The sequence below is a fragment of the Vigna radiata genome, chromosome 8 (assembly GCF_000741045.1).
Source record: "Vigna radiata var. radiata cultivar VC1973A chromosome 8, Vradiata_ver6, whole genome shotgun sequence".
Lineage (NCBI taxonomy): Eukaryota > Viridiplantae > Streptophyta > Magnoliopsida > Fabales > Fabaceae > Vigna > Vigna radiata.
Genome location: NC_028358.1, coordinates 6,885,033 through 6,904,190, shown reverse-complemented (window position 1 = coordinate 6,904,190; position 19,158 = coordinate 6,885,033). Strand labels below are relative to the sequence as shown.

The 19,158-nt window shown below is 33.0% G+C and overlaps 2 protein-coding genes across 2 annotated transcripts; one reads left to right on the top strand and one right to left on the bottom strand.

Annotated features, from left to right (window-relative positions):
* Positions 1-6,572: 6,572 nt before the first annotated feature.
* LOC106772739 (protein PAM71-homolog, chloroplastic) lies at positions 6,573-12,964 on the top strand. Its single transcript, XM_014659315.2, has 10 exons — positions 6,573-6,862; positions 7,405-7,567; positions 8,253-8,436; positions 9,351-9,398; positions 9,893-9,989; positions 11,439-11,602; positions 11,796-11,861; positions 12,157-12,207; positions 12,299-12,403; positions 12,483-12,964. Exons 1-10 carry the CDS (start codon positions 6,742-6,744, stop codon positions 12,546-12,548), a joined length of 1,065 nt encoding a protein of 354 aa, XP_014514801.1. The 5' UTR covers positions 6,573-6,741; the 3' UTR covers positions 12,549-12,964.
* A 1,076-nt stretch (positions 12,965-14,040) lies between these two features.
* LOC106769798 (beta-glucuronosyltransferase GlcAT14B) lies at positions 14,041-18,453 on the bottom strand. Its single transcript, XM_014655561.2, has 4 exons — positions 17,535-18,453; positions 16,559-16,634; positions 16,310-16,425; positions 14,041-14,900 (listed from the first exon to the last, which is right to left on the bottom strand). The coding sequence occupies exons 1-4, from the start codon at positions 18,142-18,144 to the stop codon at positions 14,389-14,391; spliced, it is 1,314 nt and encodes a 437-aa protein (XP_014511047.1). The 5' UTR covers positions 18,145-18,453; the 3' UTR covers positions 14,041-14,388.
* Positions 18,454-19,158: the final 705 nt, after the last annotated feature.

Below are 19,158 nucleotides of genomic sequence, written 5' to 3'. Positions count from 1 at the left end.
TTTAAAATCGAGTCCAGAGAGTGAAAATGCTAAACCCAATACTAGACTAAACAAATATCTAAACACAGTTAAATTAAATTAAATGCAAAACTAAATTAAAGAAATTAAAAACAACTAATCCTACAATGCAAATTAATTTAAAACACAAGAAATAAACAACACAAACTCCTACTAACAATTTATATAACCAATACATCTCCTAATGAAATTAAATTTGCAATGCTGTAAAATATCCTCTTGGCCGTGACATGCAGTAGTTTGACCATAGGCTTAAAAATAAAATTGACTCATCACTATAATTCATCACCGCATTGCTGCACTTCCATTTAATCACCGTTTCTTGCTTAACTCCAAAGATGAATCATCCACTTGACCGAGTTGCTTCCATACAAGGCCATAACATACTTCACGTTCTCGTAACATCCATGTGCGTGACCAGCAGCTGAAATCAACGCACCTTCTTCTTGGAATTCACACCACCAATTAAAAAGTGGAAGCAAATTCTCCGTATGCCTAGCACTATTGCTAAAGAAACTGAAAGAAAAATTCTCCAAAAATCTGAATGAAATGACCGCACCTATACCAAAGTGTATGCCTCCAGCAACTTTCTCCAATCATTAAAACTAATGCAGCAAAATGAAGGCAACGTTGGGATTTGCTAAAATAATAAAGCTAAATAAAAGAAGCAAGTAGTAAATCACGGTGGCAGATTTCAAATAAAGAAAATGTTACAACCCCTTCATAACGTTTACAAGCTTTTCTCTCTCTCTCTCTCTCTCTCTCTCTCTCTCTCTCTATATATATATATATATATATATATATATAAATCGAAACATAGTCAGCAAGTGGCGGCACCCCCCTTCAGAGAAAATGTTGCAACCTTTCATCCACAATCAAATATTACAAACATTGCTTTCTTTTCAAGAAAAATTGGTTCAGCCGAGAGAGTCCCTCTGCACCGTTCCAGCCAACTTCTCCAACAAAAATGACGGCTGATACTCTTCTTTAATCCCTAGGCCAAGTGTCTAAAAATAATGGGGTGGGGTCCACCCCAAAACCCTAGGTGCCAAGTGTTCATTTTTTTACTATTGGGCTCAACCACAAATACCAAAAATTGGTCCATAATGTCAAAGTTTGTTTAAAAATTCTAAACTACTAAATTAAAATACAACTAATTCTGAAACGCTTATGGAAGAGTCTTGATTTATTTTGTCTCCATCCTAATGCTCCAAAATATGTCTCCAATATTTTTCCTGCAATTAATAATGCAAATAATTAGCTCAAAAAATTCAAATTANTTAAAATTAGAATTTCCGGTCAAATTAAGCATATTTAGGAAAAACGGGAAAATACTGGAAAATTAAGCGCAATTCCCTGATTAATTCTAGCACAATAAACTAAGTGAAGTCGATAAAATATCGACTCATCAGAGAGAAAGAGAAAAATGATTAAGGATAGTAGGGAGGTATAGGGTATTTTTGGAATAAAAGAAAATAATGAGGAATTGTAGAATATTTTTGAAATAAATTAAAATAGTGGGGAGGTGCAGGTCCCACTTGGGGAGGTGTAGGGAGCAACACCCCTTTTGCATCAGACAACATTTAACTCCAAGTGACAGTAGCAAATTAATGACGCGGTCCAACTTAAAAATGCAGGCCTAATATGTGCAATGTAATTCTGCTAACCTCCAAGCCCAATCAAATCCAAATCTAAAAGAAAATGAATTAAAGGGTTAAAATGTAAATAAGAAGAAAAATCATGAGACTAAAACCTAATTAAAAACAAAATATTTTTATTGAAAGAATTTCAGAAAAATACTAATTTTCTAATTATTATCAAAGACTAAAAATTATATCTAAAAACCTATTTTTAACTAAAAATTCACAAAACTATAAATTTATAGAAAAATTCTAAAACTAGTCTAATTCTAAACAATAAGAAACTAAAATTGACTTCTAAATACAAGAAAAGAGGGAAAATTTGGGAGTTATCAATAATCAAATTAACCCAAGTATAGAAACAAAAAAATAGCTTGGCATGACGATATTTAGCACACGAGTAACTTGACAACCTAGTACCCAAATATAGAGATGACTTGGCCTGACAATACCCGAGTACATTAGTTAACTAAAAGAGTCAGAACAAGTTTAATCTGTGATACAAAAGAGGATGCAGATTACGAAATAGAAATAACCTGTAAGAAATAAGGGAAGGGGGAAAAAGGAAAGTTAACTTCTTTTATTAAATAGGAACACAAAGAATTACTAGAAGAGATACATCGAAAGGAAAAGACAACTGAAGAATGTACAGAAAATAGGGAAGCTCAACATACTCAAGAAATAGAGGAAAAACTTGGAAAGTTTGGACAACAAAGGAGTACCTCGATATATTTGAGCAATAGAAGAGAAACTTAGCAAGCCCGAGTAGCACAAGAAAGAGCCCAACAAACTTGGAGAAAGATTTCCAGAGCAGCCTGCCAGTTTTGAAGGTGGCACTATCCTGAACTTGGACGACCAACATTAGCCTCAAGGTGACACTCGTCTCGGCCTTCTGGACCTTTATTTTCAAGGCCACCCTCTCATCCTTTGGTTACTTAAATTTAGAGGTCAGCTAAACAACACAATTGGAACTTTGGCCAACTTCAGGTCTTTGTTTGATAGCTTTTGATTGACTTCAGTACAGAAGCCACCCAGGTTGCCATCTTCACCTTGGCTGCCTTTACTCGAAAAGCCTCAAACTCTTCCTCGGTCCCCTCCAGCTAGGTCACCTTTAGGTCTTTGCTCGTCAACTTTTGGCTGACCTCCATATACAAGACGACCAAGTCGTTCTTCTCGGCCTTTACCTCGGCCACCTTCACTTCCTTCAATAGCAAGTGAATTCGAAAGAAAACACAAGAAACACGAGGACAAAGATGAAGAAAAATCAAAGAATGACGAATAGGATGCTCGATGAATAACGAAGTTTAATATAAAAACAAGTTTAAAGTATTCATTAGCTCGACCAAAACGAGCAACAAAGTCGGATGCTTGATGAAGAATGAAGTTGGCAACATCAAAGTGAAGCTTGCCCAAAGACAACAACATCAAAGTGAAACTTGTCTGAAGTTGGCAACATCAAGGCGAAACCTACTGGATGTTAGCATCATCATATCGAAGCCTGTCCGAAGATGGCAAGATGAAAGTGAAATTTTTCTGAAGTCAGCAATATCACAACAAAGCCTGTCAGAAGTCAACAACATTAAAGTAGAGCCTCGCCGAAGACAACAACATCAAATTGAAACTTGCCTAAAGTCGGCAGCATTAAAGTGAAGCCTGCTTGAAGTCAGTAGCAGCAGAGTAAAGCCTACACGAAGACGACAACATCAAAGTGAAACCTGACCGAAATCGGCGACATCAAAACAAAGTTTGCCTAAAGATGTCAGCACTAAGCAAAGACTTCCTAAAGTTAGCAACACATAATAACACATAATAGAGTCTACCCAAGCCGACAGCCTATCGAAAAGCCTGCCTAAAGTCAGTAATACAAGTCGATAGGAATATTATTACACAACAACTTTCAAGTAACTTGGCTTATGAGTTAGACCGAATGACCAGTCTACCTACGAGCTCAGTCGAATGGCTAGTATACTTACGACCTTGGTCGAATGGCTAGTCTACCTACGAGCTTTGTCGAATGGTCAGTCTATGTACGAACTTGATCGAATTGCTAGTCTACCTATGAAGTCGGCCGAATTGCGAGTCTACCTACGAGCTCGGCCAAATGGCCAATTCATTTACAAGCTCGATTGAATAACCAATCTACCTGTGAGTTCGGTTGAATGGCCAATTCATCTACTACCTTAATCGATGGGCCAATTCACATACAAAATCGATCGAATGGTCAATCTACCTATAAGTTTGATTGAATGACTAATCTACCTATTAATTTGATTGAATGACCAATCTATTTGACCTAATGACCAACTCACATAAATAATTAAATATATTACTTTTACTTATATAATTACGGATAAAAATACTTATGACAAAATATGTATACCAAAATTGGATTTGATTTTTTTTTTATTTAAGGTCATCATTCAAGTTTGAAACAAGACCATTCTCCATATATTTATGTTTTTGTAATGAAAATAAATAAGAGTAAACGAACTTTATTTTTCTTAACGTTATATATGCATAACTAATAAACTATATGTAGTTTTTTATAGAGAAAAAAGAAAAGAGAAAAATGTTTTTTTTTTACATATAAGTTTTTATTTGTTAAGGAATTAGTCCATGTTATTTTGTTGTTCTTTCTTAATGTTTTTGATAAAAAAAAATATTTTTCATATTATTTGAAGTAATTCTAATTGATGTGAAACTAAATTCATGTTTAAACGAGTGGATTCTAAATTATATATTTGAATAAAGTGTATAATTTATTCAATTATAATTTAAATTAATCATTTTCTTTTGGCTTAATAGCACTAATGGTTCCTATTTTGGTTGGCAAAATTCGAATTGGTCCCCATTTTTTTTTTATTCAATTTAGTCCTAAAGAATGAATATTGTGTTCAATATGGTCCTTTTTCACAGACGTCGTTTAAATTGTTAACGGAAGACCCTCCAACAGTGTTAAACAGTGTTGATGTGGCATTTATCTGTCCATGTGGAGTTTGTAAAGGTACACTGAGATGAATTTATTGATTTTGAAATTCCAATTTGAAAGATAATTAGGGATTGCATTTCTGAAAAAAAAATTTAAGGGTTCTTTTGAACTTTTTCTAATGGAAGCCCTTGAACGTTAATGCAATTTTTGGAATGAGAAGATTTGGTGATGAAAGTTTAGGAGTTGCAGCACGCGCATTCCTTGTTTTCTTTGTTGGGAAAAGTTACGGATTCCATTTTATTTTGTGAAGCAAATGGAATGGAAAGGCTGACTCCACTTTGCTCCAGCAGCCGCCTCCCTCGTATATTGAGTTTCTGTTAAAAAACCAAGCAAGCGGTGTAGAATTCTTGGAAGCTGATCACGGTCACGGTGTCGCATCCAGCAGCCTTTTATTTCATAAATTTAATTGTTGTTTAGACGAGAAGAAGTGTGCTCACGGTGCAGCTGGCATCCATATCTTGTGTTTCTTTTAGATTAATTTGCTTTGGAGAAATAGCGTGCAGAGATGTGTCGTTTGGGAATTGGTTTTAGAAGAAGAACCCTAAATCTAATTTCAATTAGCTTGGAGATGCAAATTTGCCACGACCTCGGATGAGAATTGGGAGCTATTGCAAAAAGAAGAACCCTAAACCTAATTTCATTCTCTGCTCATAAATTGGGGTACAATAAATAATATGCATTTCTTTCAAAATCAATAAATTCATCTCAGTGCTTTTACAGACTCCACATGGGCTGACAAATGCCACATCAACACTGTTTGACACTGTTGGAGAGTCTTCAGTTAACAATTTAAACGGCGTCTGTGAAAAGGACCAAATTGAACAAAATTTTCATACTTTAAAACTAAATTGAACAAAAAAAATAAATGGAGACCAATTCGAATTTTGTCAACCAAAATAGGGATCATTAGTGCTATTAAGCATTTTCTTTTCTATTAAAAAAATTTGAAGATACCATTAAAGTCATTCAATTATTATTATAATTTTATTTATATTCCAATAACACAACCACTGTTACATATAATGAATATTTTTCAATTAGCTATTAAATTTATTTTAAAGATCGTAGAACCAACTTTTTTTTCATCTACTAAAATAGAATACTTGATTAATTATTCTGAAAACCCGTGGGATTATTAATAGTTGCTTCTTCTATATTTAAATTATTCATTTTGGTTGAGTCAATGATTAAATGTTTGAAATAAATGTTAAATAATTTTTTATACGAATTTACATTTGAAACTGAAACTTGTCTTTATATATTTTGGTATCTAAATTTAAAAAATAATAAATATAATTTTTTTAATTTAATAATATTACTTTTTTTTGGATTTATTAGATAGTGTTTTATGGGATAACATTTAAACTTATATATTTTAAAACGATATAAATAATTCAAATATCATATAAAATATATTTGAAATATAAAAAAGTTAATAAAATTATATTAAAAAGACTATATCTATTATTTTTTAAATTTAAAAATTAAAATGTATTAAAATTTGAAAAATAACAAATTCTAATTTTGAATCAAAATTACAAACTAACAACGTATTTAACCATTGGATAATTATACTTTTATAAAAAATATGTAAATAATTTTTTATACATCCCATGATAAAAATAATAAAGGATTGTTTATTGTAACTAATATAATGATTTTATCCAAATAATTTTTTATTCAATATGTGTAAAAAACAACATATTTTATATATCAAATAATTCTAAAAAATTCAATTGCAATTATTTTTTATTCTTATTATTTTTATAAATTTTATTAGTATTCTAATTTAAATATAATTAATCAAAATTTGATATAACTTAAAATTTATTATTGCAATTAAATATTAAATAGTGAAATGATAAATCGCGTGCATTCCACAAGTCCAATGCTAGATGGTGAAGATAAAAGGATTGATTGACTGCGTGTCTACTTCATCCATAATTTCTCTCCCAGTTGCATTGTATACGTGGCAACCTTCAAGAACTCTCTTTCATGTACCAGCCTTAGCTCAACTTGATTCCTTCAAAATTCGAGTTTTGCAGAACCCACTCAACCCAGAAATGAAATTGTAGAAGCACTTTCACAGAAAACATGAGAGGGTTAGGACCTCATGTCCCTTTGGTTTCAAGGGGAAAGCCTCCTCCTTCCTTGGTAGTGGTGGATGCGTTGCCTTCCTCTTCTCATTTCACTAGAACCACCACGCTATACCCATGTAAGTTCTAATCAACATCTAAGTTGTTTTCTTACACCCCATTTCAAAAGTTTTCATTTTTATGAATTATTCTCTTTTTTTCTGGTGGTACTTGTTGAATGGGTTTTCTTTATGTGACAATGAAAAGAATTTGGTCAAGTCCAATTCGGTGGGTCAGTTCCAAGATTTTATCCCTTTGGGCGTTTGATAAGAAAACCATGTTTTTTCAAGTAATTATGATAACAAATTTAAGATTTTAACCTGTGGATTTTACGTTTTGTGTTGTAGTTTGAAATGATGTTGCCTTGTCTTCAATGCTATTACTTTTGGTGGTGAAATTGGTGAGATTATTGCTTAGTGAAAGTAGTTGTAGTTGTAGTTGTATTCATACGTTTACCTTTATTCTGATCCTTGAAGTCTGAATCAAATCTTATGAGTGGATTTTGTGCTCTCTAACTTTTATTAGACAACGGTTAGCTACTTAGAGCTTTTTATGCAGATTATATTGTTTGTGCTTATGTTTTTTGGTTTAGCGAGTGACATTATGCCTGAATTATATGTAGTAAGACGCAGACAGAAATCAGGGTTGAGCTTTGCCCGTGGCACAATTCGAGCCCTAGCATCCAATATTAGTGGTGTTGAACCAGGAGATTATGGAAGCAATAATGAGAAAGATGGTCACAATGTCTTTGAAAAGAATGCCATAGACGACAGTTCTTCTAAAGTGTGAGTTCCACAGTTCCACTTGATTGATTTCATTTGATATGCAACAGATGGCCATTTAGACCATCACACCATGAGATGAAAGGTAGCTCTAGGAACTTAGCACAAGGTAATTTTAGTCTTAGAACTTTCAGTGGTGTAATGTTCATTTGCTTTTATGATTGTGTTCTCCCTTGAAATCTCAGCTTCTATATGTGAAATTAGGTTGTAAACTTGTCATACAGAAATAAGTTTTGTTCGAATTAGATGATCCTCTGCTTCATATTGCATCAAATTTCATTCCTTTTTTTTTGAGGAAATTGCATTCCTTTGTGTAGTATAACACTTCTCGAATGTTCATACTTACTTAGCCTGATGAGTCTATTAAAGTACGAAATATATTCCACTTGCAGATGAGATTTAAAATATTTGTACTAAATTAGGTTAAAGTTTGAAGAGAAAATTGGCAGTATTCATATCATCATTTAAAAGATTAGTTATTTAAGTCAGGCATGTGGTTGCTTTCAAAGGGAAAAAATTCTCCAGTTTATATAGCAGATTGACATTAGAGTCTACATCCACTGTTTAGTTTTGTTGAGTGAATTAACATGTCACTGAAATATTTCCTTTTGCTCTTTTAAGTATACTGTTTATGTGATTGTTCATGTATCTGACAATTCTAATGTACATATATTTTATGGTTTGGCAGTGTGAAGCCTCCTAATCAGATCCCTTATCCTCTCTCTATAGCTTTTGTGCTGTTTGGATGTGCTTTTGTCTTTTCACTAATTGCCTTTGTCAAAGGAGGACCTTCATCAATTTTAGCAGCAATTGCAAAGTCTGGATTCACTGCTGCATTTACATTAATTTTTGTTTCTGAGATTGGTGACAAGGTATTTAACTATCACTGTTATAAAATAACTATAAATAGTTTTTATAAATGTATTGTAGGTAGGTTTTATTTAGTTTGTAGGTATTTATTTTATTATAGGGATTTATTTTAGTTTTAAATAAAACGGTTACTTTAATAGTAAAATGGTAAGAATTTGTACTCATAGGAGAAAATCTTTATTAATGTTATAGATAAAAGCTATTTTTCTGAGATATTATTTTGTTTTAGATTTTATTAGTTTTAATATTATAATTTTCGTATAACTATTGAAAATGGCTTTTATTAATTAGTTGAAAATATTGAAGGTATTTTTTTTATATTTACGATGTTTTTTTAATCTAAATTTTTTATTGAATAAAAAAAATGGAAAAAATATTAAGTGAATATGAAGCAAAAGGAATTGAAAAAGATAATTGAAGTTAATTAATAGAGATGGTCAAACGTTTCAACTTTTTAAAGATAAAATACTTATTTAAATAAATTAATATTTTTTGTTAAACAATTATTATCTTATATATTCATATTTGTAGTAACTAAGAATACTTTTTTTATAATATAAAGCGAGAGAATATTATGTTTTTAATAACAAATAAAAAAAATATTTTTGTAAGATAAACAATATACATTGTGTCATCGAAAATTTAGAATGTATATATACTGTGTCGTTGAAAGTCTAACATCGATTAGAGAATGTATCTTGCTTTGTGTGTGTTTCGTTACCTGTGTTGCATTCATACCCACCTCCTGTATCAACTTTGTTCAGATTTTTTATTATTATTGCCTTGCTTTTTACCCTATAAATTTCTATAATCATGACAAGTACAGGTTTAGTAGTGTTCTAGTCTTTTATTAAACATTCGTTATCCTTGTATATGTATTCATGAACCTAAAGTTGGCATTTATTCTTTTGACCAGACATTCTTTATTGCTGCACTCTTGGCAATGCAATTTGAGAAGGGATTGGTGAGTCTTCTGACTTCTTTTCTTGATAATTTCTCTCTCATCCCCCTCTCCCAGCTTTTATTGCCATCCAATCCATCATTGATATAATATTATCTAGTTTTTCTTTGTTATTGTTTTAATTTTGCTGGCTTATATACTCCTAATATTTAGAATTGGAGTTATTCTTCTCTCTATGGTTTATTTCCTCTCTGTTCAACAAATTCTTCTGTTTCTGGTATATTATTACATATTTCTTTACTCTGTTTTATTGTAAAAGGCTAGACAAACAAATTTACTCAAATACGAGTTCTTAACTTGTGTAGCAGTCGTCTTTTTCTTCCTACACACACTAATTTGTTTGTCAATTCAGTAGTTTTAATATTGAAATAGCATTTGTTGATTTTGGGATTGCCATACATCTCAAACTTTGTAGTTCTAATTAATTGATTATCAAGCAGTGTAATTTACATTTTGTAACATTTTATGTTTCAACTGAGATTTTATGTATTGATCAGGTCTTATTGGGTTCAATGGGTGCTCTTGGACTCATGTCAATCCTATCTGTTGTAATTGGCCGAATCTTTCAATCAGTGCCTGCTCAGTTTCAGACAAGTAAGTTGTAGCATATGGTATTTCTTGTACTTTTCAGATTTACCACATTTTAGCATGTCTTTCTGGTGAAGGAATTTGACTCAGCATTTTAGGCAATGCATTCTGTTCTGAAGTACTGATTTATTGTAATTTGTTTGATAAACACATTAAAATTTCATAATGAATTGGTAGTGTGTATGAAGTGGAGTAAGAAAATTACTATATATTATATCTTATGCTTTTCTGAAAATTTTCATAAGTTTTATAGTTTAACTAGAACTAGGGAGTGGTTTTTGTTATTATTTTCTTTTTCACGATGTGGCTTGCTTTAATTTCTCCAATTATATCCACATATTTGTCTCTTGTTTTAAATCTGTTTTGATGTACAGCAGTCAGTACCAAATGTAATTAACTTCCTGAAATTAGTCTTCTCATGGAAAGAGTTCCATCTGGTTGTGCACACTACACATTGTTTATGACTTTGAATGCTCTTTCCAAACTGACATTATAATTCAAGGAGGTAAAGTTCAACTGGTCGAGCAGTGCGTGAGTTGTTGTAAAGCCTCTGGTACCTTTGTCAAGTCGTATAAATAAGTAAAAAACTGACATTATAACATATTTTAAAGAAAAAGAAAATTGCTGCTGATACAGTACAAAACTACCTTTTTCACTGTTCTTAATTTCAATCAAAATATGATGCAATTTTCCATTTGCATCTACTTGGGCAAGTAAGAAATCCTCTTGATTTGCATTGTTAAATTGAAAGCATTCTCTTGGCACATAATTATGCCATGTCCACATGCATGCTAACTTCTGTCACCCACTTTACCTTCACAATTGAGATTGGATGGATCATGTTGGAAATGAAAATGATAGCAGTAGAAATTAGAGCGTCGGAAAACTGTTGAGATCTTCCACATTCTCTTAATATGGCCAGAGTATTCCCTATAAGACTTGGGTACTCCTCTGTTCTTGACTTGCTTTCAAGAATGAACTTGGCTCAGTTAATTTCTTTCAGAAACATTAGGAATGTATGTAGAATTAGCCATTGGGAACATTACGCTGATGGAAAATAATCAATTTTTTTGTTATTACAAATATTAATAAGAAGTTGTTTTAAGTCTTCTGAGACTTACCTTCTTCAACATTGATATAAACAGACCCTGCCATGTTGGTCCTTCTGAAGTTCCACTACAAGAGAACTTAAATTTTATTGATCTGCAATAAGTAGCTTTCAGGTTTTTGCATTGTATCTCTCTGCTTTCATTATTAACTGCACTTTTTACATCAGATAGAAATATCTGAAGTTTGTTTTTCATAATTTTCTTTCGTCTTTGTCCTACTTTAATTCAACACTTTTAGTTTCAGGTAATCTCTGTTCTGTAGTATTTAATTCTCTTTTCACCCTGACAGAGAGTTGATCTAGATTGCTAGTAACTAATGTTTCTGCTTTATGTGGTCTACCTACAGCCGTGCCAATTGGAGAATATGCAGCAGTAACCCTTCTTTTGTTTTTCGGCCTAAAATCAATAAAAGATGCATGGGATCTTCCATCTAATGTGGTTAAGAAGGGTGATAGCAGCACTCCCGAACTTGATGAACTTGCCGAAGCAGAGGAGCTTGTGAAAGAGAAGGTTAGAATAGAAAGCATGGCTAACAGTCCTGAATATTTGTGCATATGTAAACATTTTGGTTAAGTTTTTATGCTACACAGCTCAGTAACATATCCAAGGCCGGCAACATATGTGGTTACAATATTCTACCTTCAAGTTTGCAATTCAACTGTCATTTATACCCTTTAACCTTATCTTTCTGAATTATCTTCAGGTATCAAAAAAACTTTCAAATCCTCTAGAGATTATATGGAAGTCATTCAGCCTCGTATTCTTTGCTGTAAGGCTCCTCTTTATCCTGTTTTATCGAGGAACAATTTAGCATAATTTTTTTTATTGTAAAATCACCACTATAATGAAACAATTGTGTTAATACATTGTGAAAATCTTACTTATGTTGCATTTGCTCAAAATGTTCCCCCTGATTAACCTGAAATTACTTGTTACTTTTTACGCCTGAATTACGAGTCTATATGTTGTTGACACTAGGTAGTGATTAATCAACACTTAATTTATAGCTGGAAGCAATTGTGTTATCCAGCATAAATTTTAATTTAGTTGCTGGGATTATGTAGGAATGGGGAGATCGCTCTATGCTTGCAACTATTGCACTAGGAGCTGCTCAGGTGCACTTTTAAATTCTGTGATGACTCAACACTTTCTGCTTTATATATATGTGTGTGTATATTAAGTTCAATAATATCTTATTTGTTTCAGTCTCCTTGGGGTGTGGCAAGTGGAGCCATTGCTGGACACCTAGTCGCAACAACTATTGCCATTCTTGGAGGAGCCTTCCTTGCTAACTACATATCTGAAAAACTGGTAAAAGTCATAACTTGATTGAACGTGGAATGCTTGAATTTGTAGTTTGATATCTAATAGTGTAATTTACTTTCATCAGGTTGGCTACTTGGGTGGAGGGCTGTTTCTAATTTTTGCTGTGGCCACCTTTTTTGGGGTTTTCTGATTCATTGCTTTGCGGTGTGTAATCTATCATTTATGGAGTTGGAAGGAATAACACATACTCATAACACAGAAAGATTGCTGAGAGAACTGAGAAAAGCTCATATCTTAACTTTGTTAAATTTCTTTAGCAGACATTAGGAGCAAATTGCTGACATTGTTAGAGAATAAGAAGCATGAAATGTGCCATTAGAGTGAGGTACGAAGAGAAACTTGTGCAATTCTTTCTGGAGACTACCTTTTGTGGGGTTGTGCTTATTTGTTGTATTAATAAAAATAGTAGGAGTGTGCTGATTTGTTGTATTAATAAAACTACATCACATTTACTTTTATTTTTTTGAATCACATCCACCAAGAAAGCATATTGGTGGTCAAAAGAGGAGTAAGATATTAATATTTAAGTTTACCATATGTTTTTTATTTCCTCTTCTAAGCTCAAGATGGGAGCAAAATTTGTCTCATTGATGTCCAAGATATATACTTTAATTATTGGAGAAGAAGAAAAATAAATGTTTTAGTTGGAAGAAAATGTTTGATTAATCAATTGTTTTGCTAGATTGAGAAGTTACAAGAATAAGAACAATTCAAGGGTTTGGCAAAGGTCAAATTGAAGAGAAGGATGAAGAGGGATTTTATAAGTTATATAATTAATTATTACATGGTGAATCATGTGGTTAATTTGTTGCCACTTAATAAATGAAGCTTAATTATTGAATTTTTACTTGTGTTAATTGTTAAATATTTTTGTTTATGGAGGGATTTTCAAGCATTGTCAAAAGTAATAAAATGATTATTGTGCAATAAATGCATGATTTGATTATGTGAGATGACGAAACACGGGATAATTAAAAAATGGATAAGTAATAGATGACTTAAAAGTATATAAGGTAGTCAAAAGTTGCTTTGTAATGAGAAATATTATAATACCAATAACTGAAAATAACAATTAAAAATTAGGAATGATATTCTTAATCATGGAATTTTATAATTTCTTTCACAAATTTATATTTTCCTTTCGTGAGTTCTCCCATTTAGTTTCATTGCAATTTACACTTGATAGATTCTCTTGCTTGTTTATTTCAATGTTTTATGATTTATTATTTATTTGTTTTGAAAGCTTCTCGATTTTGGCATATTTTTCTTTCAATGACCCTTTTATTCAAAATCGCATTTGAAACTTTGATCATAATCAATTTTATACATAAATGAAAGTTAATCAATTGAAAATTTTACTTATGTATAACAATGACTATTTTTTTTTTTTCATATTCATAAAATAAACGAATTGATGCATTTAATTTAGTTTTACAAATATATGGTATCGACTTAGTGTATTTTTTAGATGAGAGTTCGATTAATTTATAAAAAAATTAATATATTTAAAAATATTTGACACTGCTAGTTTAAATAAAAAATACTCCACAAATATTTATTTTTCCTTCAAAATTTAAATCAATTCTTAAAAATAAAAAGCACATAAATGCAATGTATATATGTCTCACTGAGCACAACATTTTCACTCAATGTTATATACAGCACTTTGGCTATGATTTTTCTCCGATTAGGAATGATGTAGTAGTTAATGTAATATCGTAACTTAGAACAAACTTAACTCATTCCTGCAAAACTTACATTAGACCAAACTTAAGCTCAATCCTAGAAAACTAACTATTATGTAAGACGAGATTTAGCTGCAAGGAACTTGGAATTTTGTGTATAATATATCCAGCAACCAAATGTGAAGGTACATGCTATATTGGCATCCATGTTAAATCATAGGCAAAAATCTTAATCATGCCAAAAATCCATTCTTACAGTGTTGAGATGTGAGGGTGGAGTCAGGTTCATTCATATATGCACTGCCGTGATCGGAAAATGCCATTTGCTAGCAATTCAACGATGGCCTTTTCCAGCCGTTGAGAACCTGCACCTGGTCTCAAGATCTTGGCATCACCCCAAGTTAAACAAGTGTTGTTCCCAGGCTCACCTAAGCACCATCCACCGGGAACAACCGATCTAGGAGTTCGACCCAGAAGATTTCGGTCGATCAGATCAAGCACCGGATCGTCTTTCTGGAACTTTTCACCAAAGATAGCTCCACTCTGAATCATGTCATCAAAATCAGTGGAGTTAAGTGGTCGAACATCGTTCCTGTGGCTGTCTTGGACAGAATATAATAAGTTTTTATTTATCACTGTCCTGTTAAACTGTCGAGAATTGCAGAGAACTGTGGGGAAATAGTTGGACAAGGATGAAGGTGTGTTTGCAAAATACATCAGTAGAATCCTTGGGAGGTTGTCTTCTCCCAAGATGCAGAATTCCATGAAACGCCGACTTAAGATAGAAAAAGATGAACCTGCACAAAAAAGACAACAGAGGTTTTCACGACCTGGTTGGTAACAGTTCATTCTGACATTCCACAGCCTAGCACACATTTCAGATTTTCACCTCGACCAACTGACGTTCATCAGTAGTATCAGATAAAAAGCCTTTTTTTATGTTAGACTGAGAGAGACAAATAAATACTCATCAGTATAAATTACTACGAATGGTCCTAATTGAAACATTAAATCCGTGACTAACATGAGTTTATAAAATAAAAGAAAAAAGTTAAGCCAGGAATTTTTTAAAAAAAGTTGTCACTTTTTAAGTGTTCGTGAGACCTTAAGTTCGTTCTACTCTTGATCATCAAGGTAGGATTGTACAGATAAGAGTTGCTCCTCTCTTTCTCACATAAAATACTGTTTCAACAGATAATCTCCTCTACACAGCGCATGCATACGAAGTTCTCAATTTTTTTGAAATTTTTTAAAATATAAATAGCAAATCAACTAAATAATCTCCCAAGTACCATATATTAGAGAAAGTAACAAATAATGTACCTGTTCTTGTACTACAGTGCATTGCATTTGCATTATCAGGTAACAATATTTCAGGGGACTCACTTTAAGGATTTTCCCAAATGGAGGTTACTGACATATGGCCCTTGGATGCCAAAAGATCACCTTAGGGAAGGATGACAACTACTCAAGATTTTAACCAGGAGGGGGTTCGTATCTACGTATTTGTGGATACAAAATCTTAGTGAGAACACTTGAACCAACCTAGTTCCTATCTGAACTTACAGAGGCCTAAAGAATGCTATGCAAGAGTTGTTTGTGTTCTCCATACAGAAACAGAAAAGTATAAGAATAGTTATACAAAAACCACAATAAAATAATCAGTCCAAATGATAGTTTAATCCCCTATACCATGCATCATAGAATCAAACTGCAGGCAAGATCACTCAGGGATCCTAATTGTGAAGCTAGGCTTCATTTCCTTTTTATTTCATGGCTACCTTTTATCTTTGTTTGAGTTTATGCTCCTACCTACATGCATGGTTTGAACCAATGGTGTGATTTGTTCTTCAAATATTTATTTCTCATGTCTTCCTTTGCTTAATGTAATTGGACTATCTTTCATCTGATAAATTTTCTAATTGGAGCCTTTGCTGGTGTTTTACTCACATGTCCAACCCACCTGAAACAAATTTCTCATCTTCTGCTCAATACATATACAACCCAATTGACAATTTTTTTCCTACAAAGTAAAAACATTTGATGTTCGTGTTATCTTCTTTTTTCAATGAATGTCAATCATTCATCAGTATATTACCACTACAGCTCATTTCCACTATTGCTGTAATTGGCACACTAACTAAATAAAATGAAAAACCAAAAATATGCAGAGACTCATATACATTGCTCTAAAACACATTAATACCTGTGAACAGGCGGTAAGCACTGGGAAGTTCTCTCTTCTGAGTAGCATAAAACATTTCACTCCCTTCGGATAGATACAGTCCAGGATCAACAATAATAGGTTTCAATTTCCTTGCTCTACATCAACAAAACAAATGGAAAACAAATATCATTCTTGCAGACCATATAACTTCAACCACCAATCATTACAGTTCCAATGCAAAACAAATAATAACAACAGCAACAGAATCACACAAGAACACAAACTTACTCTTTCCATCCAATATAACTTGAATGATTCACAAAGTTCAAATCCTTAGGCAGAAAGGACAAAATGTGGAGAAGATCTGACAAACCACAAAAGATTCATCATCAAAATACCAAACACATGGTTATAGGCAACATATAAGAACAGCAAAACATCGCTTTAGCTCCTTAAAGAAAAAAAATCATCATTTTCATCCCTGAAAAATGAAAATTTCAACCATTATAGTCCTTTAAGTTTTAACACTTAAAATTACTAAATTGATTCACATTCTAATCTTTTAGCAGGCTAAAATAGTGATTCCATCTTTCAAAGTCTACAACAGAGTATGAATCTTTCATTACCAAAAAATAACAGTAATATCACATAAAGAGAGAAAAACCTCAGTTTAGTACCTAACACTAAGATTTTTCGAGTTTAACTCTTAAGTCCGTCATTGCATCGTCAATCAATCATTAACATTGTCAGTACGATCTCTACTATATAGTTATTATGAAAGTGAACAAACTTCTCCCATACACAACTTGTGATTGAATTAGACTGTACACTCACTGCTTACTCAAAGATATAATGGCAGTCACATTAGTCCAAAAGCTCCAAAATCTGAAAAACTCCATTTTCACCCCTCGAGACTAAAAAAGTCAATCTATAATCCCCTATAGCTCTACATTCAAACACCAATTCAGTCCCTAAAAACAACTAAACCAATTCAACTCCATGTTTCCATAAGAGAAGCTGTCAAAAGCACTTTTACCTCCTAACTAAACATCTCCTCAGTCACATTGTGCCAAAAGACTAATTTTCTCCCCTCAAAATTAAAAAATCCATCAATACAATACAATCATTTAATCTCAACATCTAAATAGTCTCCAAAGGCAACAAAATCCATACACATTTTCCTCTTTCAAAACTACCACAACCACCACTTTCAAATCTTTGTGACCAAAATGGCATTTCACCCGAATTCAATCACAACCCTTACCATCTTGCGTAACAAGAGGATAAGCATCGGCGCTGAGGCTAACGAACCAGTCCCAGTCCCGCGAGAGGCGGAGCAAGACGGAGGCGGCATGGAGGCGAAGCGAGACAGGGGAGGACCCTTTGGGGTAGGAGAAATCGGGCTTCCCCACGACGTGAACGTTCTGCGCGGCTTTAAAGATGGGGTTGGACTGCACGGTGACGGCCACGAGCTCGCGCTCTGTATGAGGGGCGGAAGCGTCGAGGTGGAGGAGGTAGACATTGAGAGGGTGGTATACTGCGTTCAGGAGGCGAAGGATCCGTGCGGCATCGCCCCGGGAACCGGAGATGAGGTAGGCGACGGCGGGCGGCGGAGGGGGAGAGGGTTTGTGGGGGTCAAAGACGAGGCGGTGGGCATGAGTCGGGTGGAGAAAGGGGTCGGGTCCTGAGTGGGTGTGGATGGTGGAATGGGAGAGGTAGAGGATGAGGGTGAGGGAGAGTAGAGAGAGGAAAAGGAAGGTGTAGAGGAGGATGAGAGTGGGTTTGGGCTTTGGATCTCTTAGGTTGAAGAAGGTGGAGGAAAATGATGACGATGACGGCGGCGCTGGTGGTGGCGGTGATGTCGGGTTTTGCATTTTTTGGTTGTTCTATGTGGGGTGTGTAAAAATGGTTGCTTTTTGGGTTCTTCTGGTGAGACCTCTCTCCTTTCTTCACCTTTGATGTTATCAAAGGTTGGTTGGTTCAGTTGTGATTTTTTTTCAAGTGAGTCTCTCTTCTTTCTTTTCGTGCGGATTTTAACGTGATGAAATCAAATGTTGTTGGTTGATTCGGTTGTGTTTTTCTCATGTGATGAAATGGTTCAGTTATTGTGTCTGATTTTTCTCAAATGTATGTTTGCTTCTGAGTGTGGGTTTTGGATTCCTTCTTTGCTTTCTTTCCTACTTCAGTTACTTTCTTTCTCTCTTCATTCTTACGACATTGTCTGTTTAAATGAAAGAAATTCATAATAATACCTAAAAAAGGAAAAACAAAAAAAATCATATAAGTTAATAGTAGTTTGTATATAAATAATTAATTTTTATTTCAAAAGGTTCATTACATTATTTTTAAGGGTGTCTTAATTTGAAAATATTTGTTGAGTATTTAGGGAGAAGAATTTCTCCATTTTTGGGATTCTTATACGTTGTTTTTAATGGATCTTATATATTAGATTTAACAAAACTGATATTACTACATCAGTAGTTTTAAATTACGGAAAAAATAATAATTTATTACAATTTTTCTCGGTTAGAGATATGATTTTAAAATTGTGAGAAGAGGATTTAATTATTAAGATTTTGACTTTCGAAGTTGTTTTCGTTACTTTTCTTCCACGGTTAACCATTTTTAAAAGGAAAGTTTTTAAGAATAAATATAAAATTTAATTAATGTGATAGATTAAAAAAGAATTATTTTTAAATTCATTCTCACTTATTTTTATATCCATTTAAATAAACAGTAAAATAAATTATATACAAATTCATTCAATCACTCTCCTCAAACCTATTCGAGGTTAATTTTCATAAAAAATACATTATATTTTGGTTATATGTTAATTGCATGACATTGATTATATGTTGATAGCATTTTGGATGAAAATACTTTCTATT

What these genes read in the sequence shown, in the direction of transcription:
- LOC106772739 (XM_014659315.2), top strand. Translation starts at nt 6,742, where the DNA reads ATGAGAGGGTTAGGACCTCATGTCCCTTTGGTTTCAAGGGGAAAGCCT. An exon ending in TGCAATTTGAGAAGGGATTG is followed by an intron (nt 9,399 to 9,892) that starts GTGAGTCTTCTG and finishes TGTATTGATCAG; the next exon opens with GTCTTATTGGGTTCAATGGG. An exon ending in ACTACATATCTGAAAAACTG is followed by an intron (nt 12,404 to 12,482) that starts GTAAAAGTCATA and finishes TACTTTCATCAG; the next exon opens with GTTGGCTACTTGGGTGGAGG.
- LOC106769798 (XM_014655561.2), bottom strand. Translation starts at nt 18,144, where the DNA reads ATGCAAAACCCGACATCACCGCCACCACCAGCGCCGCCGTCATCGTCA. An exon ending in TCCTCTTGTTACGCAAGATG is followed by an intron (nt 16,635 to 17,534) that starts GTAAGGGTTGTG and finishes GTGGTTTGTCAG; the next exon opens with ATCTTCTCCACATTTTGTCC. An exon ending in TGCTTACCGCCTGTTCACAG is followed by an intron (nt 14,901 to 16,309) that starts GTATTAATGTGT and finishes TTTTTTGTGCAG; the next exon opens with GTTCATCTTTTTCTATCTTA.